Raw genomic sequence first — 22,093 nt, 5'->3', positions numbered from 1 at the left:
CTGATTGACATGAAATTTGACGTGTTTGAAGAACATATAGAACATGCAATTCAATTATTAGATTTTCAAAATGTGTAGCCATTTTAATTTGTTTAATGAGAGTTTTAGCTTTAGGTTTCAACTAAGTTTGTAGCCAAACTTTGTCCTTAAACTTTGGTCCCCTTAACAATATATTAGGTCTTTACAAACAAAAAGAAAAGGCCTTAGAAAAATTTTATGTAACTAAAATTTTGAAAGAGATGTAGCTTGCATTATTGATAATAAGACTATCATGCTCCTATTTCAAAATAAGAAAATTCATATAAGGAAATTGTGAGAATTTAAGTATTTGCATGTTTTTTTGTCAATATATTAAGTTCTCTTTTTATTAAATTTTGTATAATTTAAGTTTTTTGGTGATCACGCTAGAAAAAATTCCTGCCACTGAGTTCTGACCTTATAGAATCCAATAATAAGAGAGATTATTTATTTAACTCTTTAGCATTGGAAGTTGGAAACAATAAATGCTAATAACAAATGTTAGGTTTGATTGTTTTTTTATTTTTTTTATTTTTTTTTATTTTTAATTTTCTAATATCGTTTACTTAGGTTAGCTTGTGGTGTGAACTTTGATCTTAGTTGTATAACTGTGCTAGATAAAAATAGTCCTTGTAAGAGAATAACCATGCGAATTTTAGTTATCTAATTATGTGATGAAAGGTAAACAATGCTATCACATTAAGTTAGAAAAGAAAAATGCTTTTATTTTCTTATATTTACTTTTAGGGTCATGATAACAGATGCTTTGACACCACTTTCTTGAGAAATATAAAAGGCTGTCAATAACATTTATTGTTTTATTATTCTCCTAATATATATTTCCAAAAATAGCTCCTAAAACGATGCCCTAAGGAAATCGGTTAACATTTCCCTTTACTTTTATTTTATGATGGTTTTGTCATTTTGATTGACTAAACATCATCAATCTTTGTCTCTTGCACATTGTGCAGGTACATAGCTGGTTTAAAGGGAAGATGCACACTAATGAAAAGGCTATATATATATATATCAAATTCTTAATAGATTTCAAAAGTGCAAGCTAAAGTGTAACACCCCAATCTTTACCCCCACACACACACCAAAAAAAAAAAAAAAGGTCAAATTCTTAGACCCACACATGACACTCCCCACCTACCCACTTATTCTCAACCACACATCTTTACAAATATCTCTCTCCATCTTGACCGGCTACCCCTCTTCTTTCACACTCAAAACACAAACACAAACACACAAATCCCTCCACTTCGCTCTCCCGAATCTCTCCTTCTCTTGGTCTCTCAGTTAGCTTCTAAAATTTTAGTCATCAAACTCTTTTCCATGGTTTGTCTTCTCCCAACATGAATGTAAGGTAAAATCTCCATGACCCACCTTCTAATATCTTTGGCCTTTTATCTTATATTGTTAAGATTGCTCTTTGTTGTGTGGGTTTTGTTTTAGGGGTTGTTTTGCTGTGTTTGTTGGGACATTTAAGACTTGATTGGAGGTTTTTAATTTAATGGGGTGATATGGATTTATTGTTTGGCAACCATGTGAGTTAGGTTTCTTGAGAAATCATTTGGGTTTTTGATTTATATGGGAGATTGGGGTTAATTTTTGAAAGAGGGTTTCCTTACATTTTGAAATGTTTTTGGCATATGTGGTTGTGATTGTGGTGCAAGTAATGTGAGCATGTGTCTTTTGCTTACCCAGTGTTTGATGTATTGCCTATATGAATTATAGGATTGAATTTCTTGACTTGTGTTGTGATGGTTGTTATATTAGGTTATGGGCTATAATCCTAGTTGTTTATGTGTGTTAACACATGTAGTTTTATGGTTAATCAAGTCTCAAATCTTTTGGAATAGTAATAAAATTATAGTAATTTTCTTTTGTAATTTCATATGTGCTTTCTTTGACAAGTGTTTTACTTTGGCTAATTTTATCATGGTTTGGTAGTGACATATGTTGTATCAAGTTGGTAAATGCACATTGTTTGTAGAAGGGAAATTAAAGGCTTTGGTTGTGTTGTAGTCCTATGAGTTTTTTGTATGCTTGTTTGGTTCCCTTTTGGGTAGGGGTACTTGTCTTGGGCTGGTCAAGCTAGGCTTTAAGGCCTTAGGTTTGATTTTTGAGAGAATCCTTTCCGATTTATGGAGACAAATTTGATAGCGTAATTTTGTAGTAGGCCTTGTTATTAATAGGCTTGATACTTGTTGTAAGGACCTGATTTGAGTCCTTAGCCCAAAAGATTGATGGACTTAGGTCCAAAAATCCCAAAACAATGAATTTGTAGAGAGTGGGTTAGAAAAACTAGGCTTTAATGAATCAAACAACAAATAAGGTAGATCTTGATGATAAGAGAATGAAGATAGGCAAGTTTTAACTAAAGAAAACCATTCTCGGCAAAGTCCAAGGAGATCAGTTCTTATATATTTCTCTTAAATTTGGTTACAAATGTAGTTCTTGATTGCTACAGTCTTTTTTCCTTCATTTCTCGATCCCCCATTCCTCAAGGGTTTCTTACATTATATATCTCCCTTTCAATGATCTTAGCCCTCCATTTGTTGATCATCTAGGCTACTACTTGAGTGCTTGTCCTATTGGACACCCTCTTTAGCCCTTTATGAGTTGGGGTAGCCAAGGTAGTACTATTCAGGGGTCTTCTCCATATAAATGCGGCCAGAAAGTTAGCTGCAGAGCATTCAACGCGGTGGCAGCAACTTTTTCTTAGATATTTCCTAGCTCCCATTCTTCCAGTACGTTCATAGTGCATGTCTTTATTAGTAGAACCTACCGGTACATCACCCTGGATGATAGGAGGCACATCTTGATATTCGTTGCGTTTAGCCGAGGGGATATTCCTCCTCAGACAACCTTTCCCAGCCATTATGATCATAGTTTGCTCGTGAAGTTCGAAGTATCACATCTCTCTTGCTATTGATCCATTCTCGGACCATTGTGGCTCCTCGAACAAGGCCCAAGGCCAAATATATATTTGGGCCTACGTCCCCACACTTGTGTCTCTAGGTTCCAAGGTACTTGGTGATGGAACTAGTAACTTGATTGGTTGAATGCGGTACCCGGTTGAGGTAAATTTGGAATGGACTGCTGAGGTAAGTAGCTTTTTAATGGAATTTTTGGAAAATAACCATGTTGCATAAGCATTGTTTTTGGGTCAAACACATTTTGTAAAATTATATGGATATATGTTTTCATAAAAGTGTTGTGTTGTGACCCTATTATATATTACTATATACGAAAAGTGCATCATATTTGGTATTGCATTTGGAGAAATGCATGAATTGTTGATATGGAAAAATGAGCATCTTTTATTTAATCTTTGATAAAGAAATCATGGATTTTATGGTATATTAGAAAATTTAAAAATGCTTATCTTGTCTTGTTATGTGGGGAATTGATAGAAAATCTCTTGACAAGATTGAAGTTGAAAATCTTACAAACCTTGTGAAAGTTAAATTATTTAAGGTTTTTCTAAAATTACCTAGATATAAACTATGTGTCTCAAAGTATATGTAACCTGGGTGTTTTATGTGGTTTTAGCACCATGCCATGTGTGGTTTCCCGGTGATCACCCGATTTGGTTTCCGTAGTTTTTGTGACAACGGAATCAGATCCAGGTCAGTGTCCTTTCACTTTGGATGACGCATTTTTCCCTGTTGCCCATAGGGGGAAGAGGTTCCTTGATTGTGTGTGAGTGAGGTTGTTGCTTGTGGGGCCAAAAGACCACATGCAAAAGAGGTCCTATTTGACGCGCTCTCCCTGCTACCCACGGGGGGAGAGAAAAACCTTGAGAGTATGGGTGAGGCTGCTATCCATGGGGCCAAGAGACTACATATCAGAGAGGACAATATCATGCCAGTTGTGAATGGGTGAATCCCATGACCGGTTTATGTGATAGTGTGGTATATTTGCGATAAATTACCTTATGTTGGATTTTATGGCTTTGAAAGTGTATTGGTAGTGCTCACAGATTACAGTATATAGTTTCATGGTATTATTTTGAGAAACTTTGTGTTTCATCATTTAATCATTCTTGTCACATTATTATTGAAAATGATCTTATTGCAGGACTCAGTTAGAAATTTCTCAAACTAAAACATGTTTTCTAAACTGTTCATTATCATGAAATTTGCATTTCCCCCACTTGTGTTCCATAATTGTTGGGTCCACTGATCATTTTGGTATCTGTTTTGTTAATATTATGCAGAGCGTTTAGGAAAATATAAAGTGACAAATTCATAAGAGCAATAGGTGTTATAGGTGATGCTCCCCATAATTGATAATTGTGCTTGGCTTGGGTTCAAACTTCAAATTAGCCTGTGCTTATTTGGCTATAAATATGGCTGGAGGAGCTCCGAAATCCTTTGGGAATTCTCGTTCCACAAGGCGACATACATAAGAACTTCAAAACATGCTTTCATATTATTAAAGTTACAAACTTATACAGTTATAAGTGATATTATTTACGCTTAAATATATTGTTGGTTTCCAAAATTAAGCATACTAGTGTTTAACGTGCGCAATGCGCGGGATCGTTTTACATATTAATGAACTTTGCATCTAACATAAACTTAGTTATCATACCTCTACTACATATATTCAAACTTTAATAATGTAGTATATTTAAACATATAGTGTCCAATATCCCCTAAAAATTTTAAAAATTAGTTTCTTCAAATCACTTCTTGTGTGTACTTCCCTGCTGTGAGAGACTAAAAAAAAAATCTGACTTTAAGCAATTAAAACTTACATGACAATTTCCAATAGCAAATCTACTATTCCTAGAAAACCCAATGAATCACACCGAACTAAAATTTGCAAGACAATTTCAATTTTACAACCAAAATGTTTAAATGGAAATAATGGCTACAAGTTTATGAAAGTCATTCACCAGAACTAATGTCTGAAGCGAAGTTTCAATATTATAACCAACTAAAAATTTGTTTCTTCAAATCACTTCTTGTGTGTACTTCCTTGCTATGAGAAAAAAAGTTACCATGGTACCAAATGTCAAGAAAGCATGCAATACCAGATTATCATTAGCTTGCATCCACAATCAAGATGTCATTATTAAAGTAAGTAATCGTGCAGATCATAAAAGTTGTATTCTATAACTACATATATAAAATTCAAAAGTACATGATATAGAAGTAAAATTAGAAGTCATATGAAAGAATTGCAAGTTGATGGTAAAGCAATAAACTAAACATAAGGATGATTAATTTTTAAATTTGCTTGAATCAACCAAGTTAAAGTAAAGTAATACATTTGTTTATTTAGAATGAATAGTGTTGCATATATGAGCCAAACAGTAACTTTTAATTTCAAGTAAATATAGGGATTCAATGTGTGTGTGATAGATATAGATACATACACAACCTAAGAGCATCCACATCAGTTGGTTGGATAATGTCAAGTTATCATCAAAGAATAGCTGTCTGCTCAGCCTATAAAATAAAATAAAAAATGATATAACGAATTTAATATGAGATTATTAAGCTCATTTTTATTCAAACATCAAGGCGTATAAAATTCGTAAAATGTAATTACATACGCAGATCATCAAATCCCATATGCAGATATAAGAAAAAAAAGAAAGGAGAAGATAAAAGAACAACACCACCCCAGAAAATTAGGGGGAAAAAAAGATTTCAAGGCTGCCATAGCAATTGAAATTTCACGAACTATAAACAAAAAATTAACCAAAAGATATTAAGATGATACCACTAAAAAGCTATAATGGACTGGGAATCTCCTTCTCGTCAAACATAACTTCCTCTTTAATTGTCTTTTGAGTCAAAACTCAAGTTCTAGATTTCGTTGCTCTCTCTTGGCCCTCCATTCAACGGACTGGCCACATCTATCGTTATATTAAGTCTTGCTGGTAAAACATGAACTCCTAGACAAAAGACTTCAAAGTCAATACTAAACATAGCCCATTTAAGTCTTCTAAATCTTTCATCGAATGCATGGATCATGTTTGATCCAAGTGACAATATATATATATATCAGCAAAACAATAGTGACAATATATATCGTCAAGTAAATGTTCAGTCTTTTGAATCTTTCTGTTATCTTTTATTTTTTACTAAATAAATCATTCATCATCTACAGCATATTTTTCACAATACTTTTTTTTTTTTTTTTTTTGTTAACAATTGAGTTATTACGTTATTACTTGTCAAAATAGTAGTAATTCCTAAATCAAAAGAAAATGCAACCATTTAAAAAAAAAAAAAAAAAAAAAAAAAAAAAAAAAAAAAAAAAACTGTCAGCTTTGACAATAATTCAATCATAATTAATGTCAAACTTAAAAGGAATAAGAATTTTAGAAGTTAGGAGGTTAACTACTATTCAACAACATTGGCACCATATGACCTGGTTTACCTCTGTTTAAAACTAAGAATGTGACATACACAATAAAAACAAATGAATAAACAAAATAAGCAAAGCTAACAACAACAACATATTTAAAAACCCTGCCAATAAACTAAACCTAATAGCCTGAGCAGTACAAAAATTAACAAATACCAAGTCTAATAGAACAATTTTGAATTAAATATCAAGAGGAAAAAAAAAAAAAAAAGCATTTCAGTAGATCAGAGCCATAAATCAAAAGATAAATAATAGTAAAATTAAATACCAAGAAGAAAAAAAAACAAAGGCAAGAATAGGAGTGGGTGTGCTAAATACTTTAAAATCATGAAATTTGGTGTAAAGATAAAATTAATTAAGGTGTATTCTCTGAAGCTTGAGATATGAATTAGAATTTAAAAATTGAATTTTAATTCTAAGATAAAAATATAATGTGTGGTAATTCCTCTAAATTTTTTAAAATTGGATTACGTCGTAAACAACCTCCAAACTCACCAAATGTTCATCCAACAGGTACAAAGTATCAAATATGATAGAACATGACAAAATTGCAATGACAATACCAACTTCAATTCCATGTGAAGATGGCTTTCTAGCACCTATAGTGAAATATTTCAATTTAAGTTATTTCATTAAAACAGAGACAAAATTGTATCATAATTATATGATTTTGAAATTATGTAGACACAAATAAAATTGAAGCACCACTTCAAAAACCAACAAAACTTTTTAATTTCTTAAAGCTTTTCTAATCAATCTAATGAATCACAAAGTCAAACAAAAAACAAAAGTTAGCATCTTGTTATATTTTAATAATTTTCCTCACACTTTTAATAGCAATTGAAAGATTATAAATGCGTACTTTTGGATTAGCATAGCAACCAAAAAGGCTTTACTTTTACACCAACAAAGAGAATGCCTTTATTACAAAAGATGCGTACGACTGTTTTTGCAAACCACTAAGGCATATTTGAAAATAAGAATTCAAATATTTAAAGGTTTCTCATTTTTTGTTTAGTTTACAACACTTAAATAATACATTCTGTCACATTTTAAACCACAAGTTTTGCAGAAACATATCTAGAATTTCATAAAGGCAATAGATCACAAAAGTAAAACATATAAAATTTCATAAACTAAAAAGAGTGGAAGTTATCCTTTGCATCAACACAGGTTGAACATTTCTTTTATAAACACTTCGTGGCAAATCTATTATTGCATCGGCCACCCTCAAGTATATAGACTTCCGTCCGTTTGCTCTATGTGGCTTATTGTTTTGCCTTTGTGCCATCCAGCATTAGCACCCCATAATTGTGAAAAGGTTCTACAACTGTGAAAGTGAAACTCATCATGAATAAAAGATGACAATGGTGCCTTCATTGTGTAAATCACTTTTATATTAGTATCTATATTTTTGTTTAAAGGATCAGACAATGATGTTTTCTCCAAACATTTGTTATATATGAGAGTGACAATAAGAGATCCCGCAAAGAAAAGATGAACAACTACACTAAACTAAATTAAATACAGAGTCAGTTCCAAAATTCAAAGAGAACAACTTCAAGAAACATACACTAAAAAATGACCCTTCTAGTAATACAAATCTGATCACGAATGAACATCACAAACATCAAATTAATATTCATTATTTAGTGTCTACATGAAAAACAAAAGTTTTATGAGGCAAAATGCTCATTAAAAGTTAAAACTATGTTTGCTAGAAAACATAAAAAATGAAATATTCATTTCCATGTGTGTACATTTATCTCTCTCAAAGTGAAAGGTTCACAGGATTGTTTGAAAGAATTTATTCTTTCTCAAAACATACTACCAATAATGATGCAGAAAGAGACAATAGAGAATAAAGGAGAAAAAAGGGTAAATATTTGGCATTAGTATTACTACTCAAACTGATGAACATGGACATCTACCTATTTTAAAGCCTCAATTTTCTGTTCTCTACAGAAGTGAAATATATAAATAAATTAGTAAACATCTTTCCTATTAGTAAAGTATTTCCTTTTACCCATAAACAAAAAATAAATCAATAAACAAACTTTTCCCTAAATTAACTACATAGATTACAAATACTCATGAGTCACAGTGCTCTAGGCATAGCTTCTAAAATAGACAAAACCTCAACCACAAAATCTGGGTTGTTCCCATCTTGTAGTTTCTAAATTGTTCAAAATGATCTTTCAAATATCTCATTCTATCACCAACAAAGCCCATCAACAGAATTCCTCTACCGACCCAATTAATTAAATAAAGCAGTACAAATTCTGTTTGCTTCAACGTTTTGGTCAAAATTAAATATTTTTTTAAAATGTAAAACTCATTGCTTGTCTTCAAAATTTAAATCTTTCAAAACTGATGAATCGAAGAAAGAAGTTTAAGGAAAAAAAAAAGGAACTGAAATTTCCCAAGAAAGATAGACTTACACAGAACATAACCCACATAGAAATCCAATCTACACAATCATATGTAAAAAAAACTCTCAAAATAATTAGAAAATACCCAAAAAATCAAAGAAAAACTGACCTTACATAGATAAGCAGAGTGTTTACGACATTGTAATTGGGTCATAGCAAAACTAATACTTGAGATTATATTATAATCTCACAGATTAGAGAGGCTTTTGACTAAATAGTTACAGTGTTGGAGAGGTTTGTAATCTTCAAGAATCATAAGAAATATAAGGAACAGAGGGGTTGCAAATTTAGGAATATAAGGGAGAAAGGGTGTGATGTGGTGGTTGTGAAACCAAGAGACGAAGGTTTAATGTAAAAGAAGAGAGTCTGACGAAACTAGCACATTTAGGGAAGGAAAACAATTTGGCTATTTGACCTTCGCAGTTGTTGTGGACTTTTCCTGTCATAATAAGTGAAGAGATTACTTGCCTCCTGAGTAATTAGGTATGAGACATCCAAATGCAATCTCCTCAAGTTTCTTGGGCATCACCAAATTGACTAAGTGAATCAAATTACAATATGAACAATTCAATGTTATAGGGAAATAAACTTTAAAGTGAATCAAATTACAATATGAACAATTCAATGTTATAGGGAAATAAACTTTACTTTGAACTTTAAAACTAAATCCACTTTTTTCTTCTTAACTAAACAAATACTGTGTGACAATAAGATCCCAATCCAAATTTGTCTTTTGTGGTGACAAAATTCTGCAATTCACGTTTCCAATGCTTCTTCAACCAAAAAAAAAAAAACATTCATGGACAATTAAATACAGTGTGAATTCCTGCATACAAATTCAGGCATAACTTCAATGTTATTTTTTGCTAATAAGTAATAACCCACAACCTCCTATTCTTCTTTTCTCTCTCTCTCTAGTTTAAGGTTTATGTGGTTTTGGCTCCAGAAAAAAGGCTGAGAGCAGTCCGGCTTGTTTCATTAGCTTTCTCATTAGGTTTTTAAAAAAATGTAAAATTGTGAACTAAAACTCAAAATTCCTTGGTTTGATATATATATACATACAGTTGATGAATAGGAAAGCAAAATAAAAAGGGAAAGAAAACACAGCATTTTTAATATTTATTTTAAAATACCTAGAAAGCCAAAGTTTTGCAACTTGATTGACACTTCTTGAAGTTTCCTAAAACTACCCTAAAAGCTGTGAAAACTCATTTTCCACAAACCACTATATAAAGGAATCTCAAAGCACTATCCCAAAAAAACCAATCCAATGCAAGCCTAGCAAATAAAAAAATTTGGAAATCCTAGAGCACATCTGTCTATAATCTGATTTTTATCTTGTCTTCAAAACTTATCTATCAATCTTGACTAATTTTGTAACTTCAAGTTCAAACCTCAAATAAGCAATTCAATCTGATTTCCAAGTGAAGATCCTCATGGGGAAAATCTAATGGTTCTTAATCAAAGCTTACCATTCTAAAAAGTATAAGGCCAATTGCACAAAAAAGCTTTGCATAAAGGAGTAATAGATTACTTTTGATTTGTCAAGAATAATGCTATAAGAAATTGTAAATGCATCCATATATCAATAATCCACTTTCTCATATGCTTTGACACCAAATAGTCTTATTTAATTTAATTTCACATCACTAACCCAATGCAAGTTCACCAAAGACCACAAAATATTTTTTTTGATAGGTCCAAAGACCACAAAATATGTATATGAAAATCAATAGTTTTAATACTTTACATAGATCATAACAATAACTTTAAATTCAGAACTGTTTTTTGTCAATAAAACTTGAGCAAAATTTTAGAAACCTACTAATATGAACTCACGCACAATAAACATAAATATTATGGTAAACTTATATAATCTCTCAAATTAAACCCTCCAATATATAATTAAACCATAGTCCAAATAACTATCAAACACCAACCATTTAATTTAGTCCTGCAACTTAAAGATCTGATTCCAGCTACTCTTTGCCCTCAAGATCCAATCTTTCAAAACCCAAATCACCTTTTAGACCAGTTCATCCAATCACTTGAATCTTCATTACTTATAACCACTAAAACCCTGTCAGAGTTCTTTTCTTCTAATGTGAACTAAAAAAACCACAGGAGAAAGATTTTAGAGAAGGGGAAATTTCAAACAATAAAAAGTACTCCCTTTATCATAATAATAATAATAATAAATAAATAAATAAATAATACACTATCAATACTTACTTTAGACTGATCAAGCTTGCAGATTGGGTAGAGATTTTCTTTAGTAGTCCACTTCTTTACCAAGTTACCATCATCTATCAAATATAGACAGGTCAAGAAAAAGTTAGCTGACTAACCACCAGGGAATGTTGAACCACTAAGGGTATGTTTGGTAACTGCTTTTTCCCCTTATTTTCTGTTTCCAAAAACAATTTTCTATTTTTGAGACTAAAAAACTTGTTTGGCAACCCAAAATAGATAGAAAACAAAAACTGTTTTCAAAACTCAATTTGTAAAAGAAACTAAAAACATGTAAAATGCTGTTTTCAAATTCTAATTTTCAAAAGTCAATGAAAATACGCATTTAATTTAATGAATCTATCTCATTTAATAAGTTAGCATTAGAGTTCAAATCCTAGTAACAACATATTTTAGTATTTTCAATTTTTTTTTTCAAAAAATTATCTTTTTAATTTCAACTAACCAAACATGTTTTTTATTTCAAAAATACAAGAAAATTGTTTTTTCTTTATATTCTCAAAAACAAGTTTTTGAAAATAGAAAATAAAAGCCGTTACCAAATACAACCTTAGCTGTCCTTAGCAATGGAATTGAACGTGTGGTGACCCACTATGCTTTAACAGATAAACAAAGCCATTCATCAACCAAAAAAAAAAATTTTTGAAATTTGAAATTTTTTTAATTAATGTTTCACTTTTTAATTGTGAACATGACAAATTTTTAGATCGGTGTTTTATCCTATGTGTCACAACATCATTAATTGTAGGAAAGCGAAAAAATAATTTCTATGTTTTTTCCTATGAATTCAAAATTCAAGGGAAAGCAAAAAAAGAAATACAAATCTAACAAAAAAACTGCCAAATAAAAATCAAATGTAACCTAAATACAAAAATCAATAAAACATAAATCAATTCAAATTTCAGGGGCAAACAAAAAAGTACAAATCTAGCAAAAATCTTCCAAACAAAAACAAAATCTAACCAATACAATAATTGACAAAACATACCTAAAGAAATTGAAAAAATAAATGGGAAATTAGGGTAATAGGTAGCCAAACCTTAAACCTTGATTGAGTAATTCTTTTTGCAGAATACCCAACGGCTTTATCTAGCACAAAAAATTAGTAAACTGCTATTGGAGAAAAAGATGGAAGAGAAAGAAAAAAATTAATTGGGAAGATGGAATATAATTATATCAAAACACTACCATGTTTAGAATTTATAAAATAAATAAATAAAGCACTCCCACACTGCCACAATTCTACACTCCCACGTTTAGATTAAAAAAAAAAAAAAAAACACTCCCACCCAAAAAATGGACTCCAATTCCCACGTTTAGACCTAAGAAAAGAAAAAGAGAAAAAAAAATAAAAATAAAAACCCAATCCCTAATTTAACTCGAATACCCCAAACTAAAGCATTCTTACCCAGATACCTTAATCAAAATCAAATTTAATCCAAACACCTAAATTGATATCAATCTGACCAAAGTAATCAAATCTAAACAATAATTAATCCATAAATTTTAACAATGAAAAAAAAAAAAAATTACCTGTGGAGTTACAGGAGTCTGATGGTGGTGGGAGATCGGACTTTTGCGGGCATACGGCTTAGTGAACTCCCTCTCTCTATCCCAGTCTTTTTTCTTTTGATTTGTACCGAAACGGTTATCCCTCTTACGAACTCTATCTCACGATTTGGGTTTGTGTATTAGAGAGTGGCAGCGTGAAGAAAAATGGATGATGGTGGCAGATTTTTCTCTCTCCCCAGTCCCCACTCCGTGCCTTCTCTGTTTACCGTTCTGCCTAGGCTTTTGATTTCTCCGCCTCTCTCTTTCTCTGCTTCTTTCTTCGTGTACTCATCGCCTCTCTCTATCTCTATCGTGGTGTGCATCTAAGTTTAACCGGTTAATTTTTTTATTTATAACGAGAGTCTTTTAAACCGGTTAATTTTTTTATTTATTTATAATGAGAGGCTTTTAAACGGTGCAGTAGCCTTACCAAACAATGTTATTTATCACTTCTTAACAGCATATCCTTAAAGGCTTTTTGCTTTTATATATAGTTTTAAATTAGATTAGATTAGTGAATTTAGTCCTAAAGTTTAAAGCGATTGTATTTAATCTGTTAGATGATATGGGCAAATTAGAAGTGGACTTACTATCATTCCATATGAACAAGTAATCACTTAAGAGTATGTTAGGGACCAAGATTGACCATTTAAATTTTTTAGATACTAAAAGCAATCACTTCAAGTTTGTTAAGAACCAAAAGTGATCACTTTAAATTTCAAGAACTAAAATTGCTAATATGCTAAAATTTAGAAATCAACGATATATTTTAACCAAAATTTTTGAACATATTATTGAAGTTTTATTCTTTGGAAAGGATGGTGAATATTTATCTATAACAACCAAGAAATTGAATTTGCTTTCCATGTGTATTAAACGAATGCAAAAAAATATATTATCTGGCACTCTCATTTATCATATAAAATAATAATAATAATAATAATAATAAGGGTAATTATAGGTTTAAATTGTAATATCAATATAAATCTTATATTGTTAAGAAAATAAATATATACAATATTGTACGCATTTATTTAGTCTGTAATGTAAAACTTACATTACAGTATAATATAAATTAAAAATTTTCCTAATATATTAATTATAATAGTTGTCCTCCTTTATTTTGACCAGTAAAATTAAAATTAGCTACTATTTATCATAGTACATTTATATAAATGATACGCAACTCTTGCAAGCCAATGAAAATATGAAATAATTTTTTTAAAAAAAACATACACACTTATTTCACTTAAATGTGCATGCTAAATGCCAGCCCAATGTAAAGAATGACTCCAATTTATTGGATAATTGCTTCATAACAATGCTTGCTTTATGAATTTTTTTCCTGACCTAATAGCATCTCAACTACTTGGCTCATGGTAGGTCTTTCATCTCTGTCTTCTTCTACACATTGTAAAGCAATCTCAACCAAAGTTTCCATCATGTCAATGTCATATTTGCCTTCCAACAGTGGATCAATAAGCTCTTCAAGTGAGGAAGTATTTGCAGCCACTCTATTCATTACTTCCCTCACCCATGTAACTAGCCTTTTGTGCCCTAATGGACCCACTCCGGTTACCATTTCCAGCACGACAATTCCATAGCTATAAACATCCACTTTGGAAGTGATAGGTAGATTGAAAACCCAATCTGGAGCCATATAACCTCGAGTTCCTCTTATTTTTGAGAAGCTTGTATTCATAAAGACACCTCTGTTTTGTAGTTTTGATAGGCCAAAATCTGCCACCTTTGGTTGATAATTTGAGTCCAAAAGTATATTCTGGGGCTTTACATCGCAATGCAAAATCCAGTCCAAGCAATCCTCATGTAAATAGGCTAGGCCTCTTGCAGTACCCACAACAATTTTAAATCTTTTCTCCCAATCAAGTACTTTGGATGATAGGTTTTTTGCTAAAGAACCATGCTCCATGTACTCATACACCAAAATCCTATGCTTTCCCTCTGCACAATACCCCCACATCTCTATTAGGTTCATGTGGTTAATCCTTCCAATGATGCTTACTTCAGCTAGAAATTCATCTTCTCCTTGGTTGGCTTCATGGAGACGTTTGATTGCAGCAACTCGATTGTCAGACAACACCCCTTTGTAGACAATTCCTCCTGCACCTCTTCCAATCTCCTCAGTAAAACTCTTTGTGGCCTTTTTTAGCTCAGTATATGTAAATTTCCTGAACCCAATGGCAGCCCGATCATAGGCTTGCTTATAAACACATAAACTTTTCTGAGTTTTGATGAAGAGACACCACACCACAATGATAGAGAAAATTTCAAGTCCACCCACTCCACCAACAAACCAGAGCATGAATTTCATTGTCCCTTTTTTACAACTTTGTAGTGTATGATCACTTGAGCAAATTAAACTGAATTCTTCTAAAGGATTGGCATCAGACAAGATTTTGCTTTTTGGTAGTTTCAAATAGATATCTCCCCATAAATGTGGCGAACGAATTCCATTCTGCAATCGTGTCTTCAGATAACAATTTGAATCACCACGGTATTGGAACGCTTTGCAATCACATGCTGTCAAACATTGATCCGAACATTGATCAAAGGTGTAATTAGGGAAGATTGTAAAATCATACCCGAAAAAGTCAACATGGGATAACAGCACAAAGCCTAACTCACTTTTCGGCATTTCCGTGCAAGAGATATAAACTTCGGGTTCACAGCCATCAGCCCAATTGCTACGATTTTTCATCTTGTATCCTGGTGAGCAGGAACATTTCCTGCCGGTACCAATACCATAACTGCAAAAACTGTTGGCCCCACAACCACCAGGAATCCCGCAAGGACTCTGAATGGCTTGCCATGAAACAACCCAAGTCTGCCCCTCCTCTTCCCAACTGTACAATCGAAGATTACCGTCGTAATCAAGTGTCAATCTTCTATGAAGCACTGCTCCATAGTCAGCTGACAAAAAAGTAAAATTATCGGATGAGCTGAAGTTCCCTATGACATTAAGGACAGCAATTCTGCTATTATTGTACAGAGGCCATGATAAAGGTGACGGCACCCAGTAACTACTGGAATCAGAACTATTATAAAGAAGTCTAAGAAAGCCACTGTTGTTGAAGGAAAGCTCATATAAACCAGGGGAATAGTTGGCCTGGCTTCTTGAGGAGACAAGCTTTGTGTTTCTGGTGAGACGTTGTTCAGGAAGAAGGGTATCTGTAGGGAAGTCAAAGCTTTCCCACAAAACACCTTCCTTGTTACGTAGAACAAGATTACCGGTGTCGTAGAGAAATAATTGGACCGAGGAGAGTGAGGCAGTGTTTGTGGCCCAAACTTTGACATTTAAGTTAGAGGCATCAGTTAAGATGAGATTGCCAGTTTCGAGGATAGAGAGCTTTGGGTGCTTCCCATTAACTGGCTGGTCACGGTTTGCCATCCAGACTACGGTGCGTGAGTTGCTAAACCAAATGGCAAAGCAAAAGGCATTATCACCCACTGAATAAAAGCCAGCAGAGAAGTCGCCATTTGGTGATATTAGAATATCTGGATTCTCTATCGATAGGGATGTGCCATTACTGATAACGACTGCTGAAGATGAAAGTGGGAATGGAAATGACAAAGAGAGTAGAAGGAAGTGAAAGAAGACTAGTGAACCCATGATTGCAAGCTCGAGCTAGAGAGGTACTGGGTAAAGGAAGACCATATTGATTTTCTATTTAAAGTTGAAAGACCATCCCTACCAGAAAAAAAAATTGTTAAAAAACTCTGATGTAGAGTGTAGACTGGAGCACAAGTTAAAAAACATAAAAAATTAAACGCGCTCTAAACACGCTTTAATTTATCCAACATCAATAGAGTTTGAAAACTTTGAAGTGGTCTTTTTTTTTTTTTTTTTTGGGTGAAATTTCTGAAGTGGTCTTCGCCCAACAGGACTAATTCAATATATTTTATTAAATTTGTGTCAATAGAAAAAAGAAGAAGAAATTTAAATAATATAGGGGAGATTAGGGCCAGCTCAATAGGTGATACAGTTGATGCAATCGCCTAAGGCCCCTAAATAAAATAAGGCTCCCACTTGTTAAAAAAAAAAAAAGGATAACAAAAACTTTGAAATATATATATTTATCTATATATTTTAATTAAAAAAATTTAAGCACTTTTATTGGTCAATAAAATGCATTAAAAATGCCCCATTGTATTCTAAAATGTAGAAGATTAAAAAGGGAAAAAACAAAAATAGTCAAACTTCAGCTAACAAAATTAAATTTTAGGAGACAGATCTATTAACTCATTCTTGAAATATGCTAAAATCAAAATTAATACTAGACAAATTCATTAATAACACAACGTAATTGTTTTGAAATATGCTAAAATAAAGATTATAAATTTCAAAAACAAAAGAGAAATCTCTTATCTCTCTATCTCTCTGCCTATCCTTCTATATTCTTACCTTTCTCTTCTCCATCTTCATCTTGATTCTTGATCTTTTCCATAAACTCAGTCTAGCTTGAAATTTTTCTTTGTTGATTCCCTTCAATTCACAGCAAATTCAAAATTAAAAAGGGGACGCGTACCAAAGGTAATCTTCTTCCCTTCTATCTTTCCGAAAATGAAGATGATTAGTCTGCTATTTATTTAACTTAAATTATATATTATTTTGAGAAATGATATGTTCACAATATTTTCACAATATTTTTACAACAAATTCTAAGTGATAGGTTGTTATTGGTTGTTATTGTTGGAGCAAAAAAGTAATCTTAGTGTTAGTTTCAAATTTGAACCAATAACAACTAACCACTTACAATTTGTTATAAAAATATTATGGACGTAGCATATCTCTATTATTTTAGTTTATTTTACTGCACAATTGATTGATGAGACACGTTTTTAGTCATTGGACAGACTGGGAAAATATTGATACAAAATTCTACTATGATAGGACCCTTTTCTACCCCTCCCTTAATTGGACTCTTTTCCACTATGATAGGACCCGTTTTTTGCTTTTACACTTAGCCATAGGAGTACAGGCTGGACATCTCACATCTGCACTACACAGGCACACAGCAACACAGGCTGCACTGCACAGTGCAGTCCACACTTATAAGGCAACACGTTTTCTCACTTAATCAATTGGTATAAATTATTATACCAATTAATAATTTGATGTGTATTATATCAAAAACTTAATTAGTAATTTTACATTTTAAAAAGTAAGAAAAATAGATTTTAAATAAAAAATTCAATATCTATTATTTAATTAATATTTAAATATAAAAAGGTAATTTTTGAAATTTTCGCCTAAGTTCCAAAGTTGTTGAGCTGGCCCTGGAGATGTATATTATTTTACACTCTTAAGACAAGATATACGACATCCATAAAATTTGTTGAATGACGTAGTATTGGGGAAGAAGATAAGTTGAGGGATTTTCCTCCCAAGTTTCATCTGCTTTCATGCAATTTGTCGAGAAGATGGAGTGACATGCAGTCTCAAAGATACAAATTTTTTATCTAATTTAATCATTTCGCTTGAAAGTTCTAAGCTATTGCTGCTGTGACTTTGCACTGTTATTCAACAAAAAGTACAGAACATTCTATTTTTAATAGAGAAGTGTTTCACGTTTCTACGTACCAATGGGGGACAATATGACAGCAGACAGGTATATTGAGAATGACTAGTGCACACGGCTGAGTGTACACAGACACTGCTATAATTTACAAGAGGAATTAAGGCTGTGTTTGGTTGAATTTAAAATATTTTTTGAATATAAAATATTTTTAGGTGAAAATATTTTTGGAAAAGGAAAATATTTTCAAGTGTTTGGTTGCATTCTAAAAAATGCTTTGGAAAATATTTTCTAGTATTTGGTTGTATTGCTGAAAATGCTCTAAAAAATCCATTTTTATCATGTTTCTCACATTTTCTTAGGATCCAAACAAATATTATTACAGAGAATCAAAATATATAAACAACACAAGAAACAAAAATCAAAATCACAAGACCAATCGTGAGAGAGGGACAGAGAGAGATCGGTTTGTGGGTGTGACTCGCCGGTGGCCGAGGTGGGTCGATATGAAGGTGGCGGCTCGATCTAGGAGTGGGTCACTCATTGGGTGGGTCAATCGGTTTGTGGGTTCATGGCGTGATCTCGTCGGTGGACGAGGTGAGTCGATCGGTGGGTGGGTTCGTGGCGCGATCTCGCCGGTGCTGGGGTGTGACTCGCCGGTGCTTGGATCGGTGTGGGTGGATCGGTGTGACTGTGAGTGAGCTAGTTTCTTTCTTCTCTCTCTCTCTCTCTCTCTCTCTCTCTCTCTCTCTCTCTTTGCGCATCTAATGAGTCCGAAAATGGTTTGAAGTGAAAATAAAAATGTAAACTAATTTCCAAGTCAAAGCCACAAAACACACGGTCAAATGAAATGCTTTTCCGGAAAATTTTATTTTCCATATGCAACCAAACACATGGTGAGGTGTAAAATCATTTCCTGAAATGCTTTTATACCAAAACAAACGCAGCCTAAGTTACAATTTCAAAGTGTGTAATAGACACTACTTTATGAAAATAAATTAGGCAGAAAGAGGGGCATGGATGTTGAAGCTAAAGTCTGATTATGTGATTTAATTTAAAAATAAAAAATAAATTTGATGTAATGTCACTCAAATTTTGCCCCATCATATCCCTAATTAGGTACCTAGACACTAAAACTTGAAAGTAAGGGAGTCAATTTCGTATCGAAAGTCGTTTTGGTTTGGCAAAAAAAAAACGGTATATTTTGGTACCGGTTAATACTGGTGTACTGTTTCAGGTTAACTGCTATTTTATTATTAAATTAATAAATATTTTATATAATCTATTAAAAATTTTGAAAATTGTAATTAAGTCCATCCCGAATTTATTTTTGATGAGAAGTCCATCCCAAATTAATATGTTCAGCTCCAGCCAAGTGTTAAAATTCAATATAAATATATATTAACTGCTAATTTGAGAATGAAAAAAAAATTAAATCAAAACTTATAATTAGTAACTTAATATTTGCCACCTACAATCCACATAAATTCATTGATTTGTCCACAACTTTTTAGTGGGTAGACCGTAGACTTTCACTTACTTTTGGAAACATGGCAATGAAATAAAAGAGTAGGGGTAAAAAAGAGAAAGCAAAAGATAGAAAGAGAAGCTAAAAGAAAGAAACGATGAATACATAGTTACAAAGAGTTGTTGACGCTGACGAAAAGGAGAGGAGAAAAATAACGCAGCGACAAAGAAGAAGTTGAAGGCGCTTGCGACTAGGTTTGAAGAGCATTTCTAATACTGGCTGGAAGTAAAAAAACTGTCCGAAATGGACGGTACAAATGGAAACATCTGATATCAACCGAAACATCCAGTATTTAAACTGGTACATTTTAAGACGTTTTCGATACCGGTTTGGTGACTGGTACGAATTTTTTCGGCCGTACTGGCCAATACGGTACGAATTTTCACTTTCTTGCTTGAAAGGCCAAGAATGTATTGACTCCTTGTGATGAATTAACCAATTAATTAGCCAAGTGAATTAATTAAGTCAATTAACATGCAATAAACGTGGTAGTACAAACAAATCACTAACTAAGTTAAATGCAATGGAAAATAAATTTGACACAGATGATTTGTTTAGGAATGAGGAAAACCACCGAGGCAAAACCCCACCGGGTGAATTTAAGGTCACTACTCCCAAGAATCCACTATTATTAAAACAAGCAGTTACAAGTAAAGGAATTCCAGTACTTTATACCAACCTACAGTTAAACCCTTACCCCAATACCCAATTGGACTTGTTCTGTAATGACAATCTCTCATTTTCAATGTACGACTCCCAGTACATTACTAACCAATCGATGCACAGATTCTAGTACGTGACTAACCACTAACTTGAGAAGAATGTTGACTGCAAAGTTTTTCAGTTTATCAACACGATGATGATCATGAAGCTCCTTGGTTACAAATCCCTATGGCGTACAAATGCAACAGCTTCTTCAAGAGAAAGATAAACTAGGGCTTATATTTCCAGTCACAATATACTTGTAAAAAAACTTTTGCATTAAGTTGCATCCACTTATATCAGCTGTGATAGCCCTTAAAATAATCCTTATATATGTTTAGGGTTTTGAGAAAAGAAAGCCTAAACAAATATACACGAATTAGTGTGAAATCAGATCTGAAAAACTGATTTTTGTAAATCTCGATAGATAGGTTATCTATCGAGCAGCTGTCAAGCATCGGGCTGAAGATCCCTTTTAAAACTCGATAGATGCTATCTGTTGAGTTTTAAAATCCTGCACTTCTTCACTTGATTCTTGGACAGATTTGCATGGTTTTAACACTTTGACTTGAACTCTTGTTTCTTGAAGTATTAAACACATCCTAGATCTAGTCAATTACAAGTAAAGTGCGTTTTGTCAAAGGATTAGCCAATTCTAAATGACATATGTTCCTAACATGATTCACATATGTCCTAACAAGACTAATGGGTGTTAATAGAATGATTGATTCCACTGATTTTTTAAAATTTGAGAGACCAATAACGTTCATTAAGCAAATTTCAAATTATGATAATGTAGGCCATAAAGTTATAATGTTTGAGAAAGAAGCTTGATGTATAAGTATGCGACTCTTATCATTGGTGAGAATACTTTCAAATCAAGTTAATGAACACTAAACATGCATTTATAAAAGAGCTTATTGGAACGTTAAGTAACATTAAATTAGTGGATTGCAAATAATTTAAACAAGCCTAGATTTAATCTACTTTGATTTTGTTTATACTGAATAAACCAAAAAAAATAACATAATTTTGTTAACATTTAACGGCCATATCAATTATAGAGATGAAGAGAATGGCTATTTTTGGAAACATTATCAAATTTGATAAACTAAAATGTAAAAATCTTAAACTTAAGGGACTAAGATGAAAAACAACCAGGTTAAAAAAAGTAATTTAGTCTTAATGCTCTCTTATATATGTTTGGTGCCAATTAATTTATTTTCTATCACACGCTTTTATATTATTAAAAGTTGCAACCTTATTTTACTCCAAAAAAAAAAAAAAAAAAGTTACAACCTTATAGTCTCCAATAATAAGAGAGATTATTTATGTAACTCCTGACCTTTGGAAACAATAAATGCTAATAACAAATTTTAGGTGTTATTTTTTATTTTTGCTTTTTTAAAGATATATATAGTCCACGTAAGAGAACCAAGCGAATTTTAGTTATGTAATTATGTGCTCTTTTTTTTGGTAAAAAGGAAATTATGTGCTTTGTATGTATGGTTTGTTGGGATTGTTAGGCCTCTTTAGTAAACTCTTTAGTTTGTTTGGTCTTTTATTTCGTCATCATTTAGGTGATGAAAGGAAACAATACCATCACATTATTTTTTTTGCCTGTTTTTGTATTTACCTTTTATTTTATGATGATTTTGTCATTTTAGATGACTGAACAC

The 22,093-nt window shown here is 32.3% G+C and overlaps 1 protein-coding gene and 2 long non-coding RNA genes across 8 annotated transcripts; 1 reads left to right on the top strand and 2 right to left on the bottom strand.

The window, feature by feature from the left end:
• Positions 1–1,125: 1,125 nt before the first annotated feature.
• On the top strand, positions 1,126–4,136 carry LOC126710018 (uncharacterized). The gene is made up of 2 exons (XR_007649554.1): positions 1,126–1,387; positions 3,580–4,136. It is a non-coding gene; the product is annotated as an uncharacterized LOC126710018 (long non-coding RNA).
• A 3,241-nt stretch (positions 4,137–7,377) lies between these two features.
• Positions 7,378–12,991, bottom strand: LOC126709996 (uncharacterized). 6 transcript variants are annotated; one of them, XR_007649548.1, is made up of 5 exons: positions 12,630–12,991; positions 11,079–11,152; positions 10,787–10,955; positions 8,956–9,383; positions 7,378–7,744 (listed from the first exon to the last, which is right to left on the bottom strand). It is a non-coding gene; the product is annotated as an uncharacterized LOC126709996 (long non-coding RNA). The 6 variants fall into 6 exon arrangements; XR_007649549.1 differs by having other exon boundaries at positions 8,956–9,285; XR_007649546.1 differs by lacking the exon at positions 8,956–9,383 and having other exon boundaries at positions 12,630–12,989.
• Positions 12,992–13,773: 782 nt separating this feature from the next.
• LOC126709964 (putative receptor protein kinase ZmPK1) lies at positions 13,774–16,302 on the bottom strand. The gene has a single exon (XM_050410350.1). The coding sequence runs from the start codon at positions 16,276–16,278 to the stop codon at positions 13,978–13,980; it is 2,301 nt and encodes a 766-aa protein (XP_050266307.1). The 5' UTR covers positions 16,279–16,302; the 3' UTR covers positions 13,774–13,977.
• Between the last annotated feature and the right edge of the window lie 5,791 nt (positions 16,303–22,093).

Source organism: Quercus robur, chromosome 2 (assembly GCF_932294415.1).
Source record: "Quercus robur chromosome 2, dhQueRobu3.1, whole genome shotgun sequence".
Taxonomy (NCBI): domain Eukaryota; kingdom Viridiplantae; phylum Streptophyta; class Magnoliopsida; order Fagales; family Fagaceae; genus Quercus; species Quercus robur.
The sequence above is the reverse complement of the archived record's forward strand: the minus strand, read 5'-3'. Positions and strand labels throughout refer to the sequence as shown.

What these genes read in the sequence shown, in the direction of transcription:
- LOC126709964 (XM_050410350.1), bottom strand. Translation starts at nt 16,278, where the DNA reads ATGGGTTCACTAGTCTTCTTTCACTTCCTTCTACTCTCTTTGTCATTT.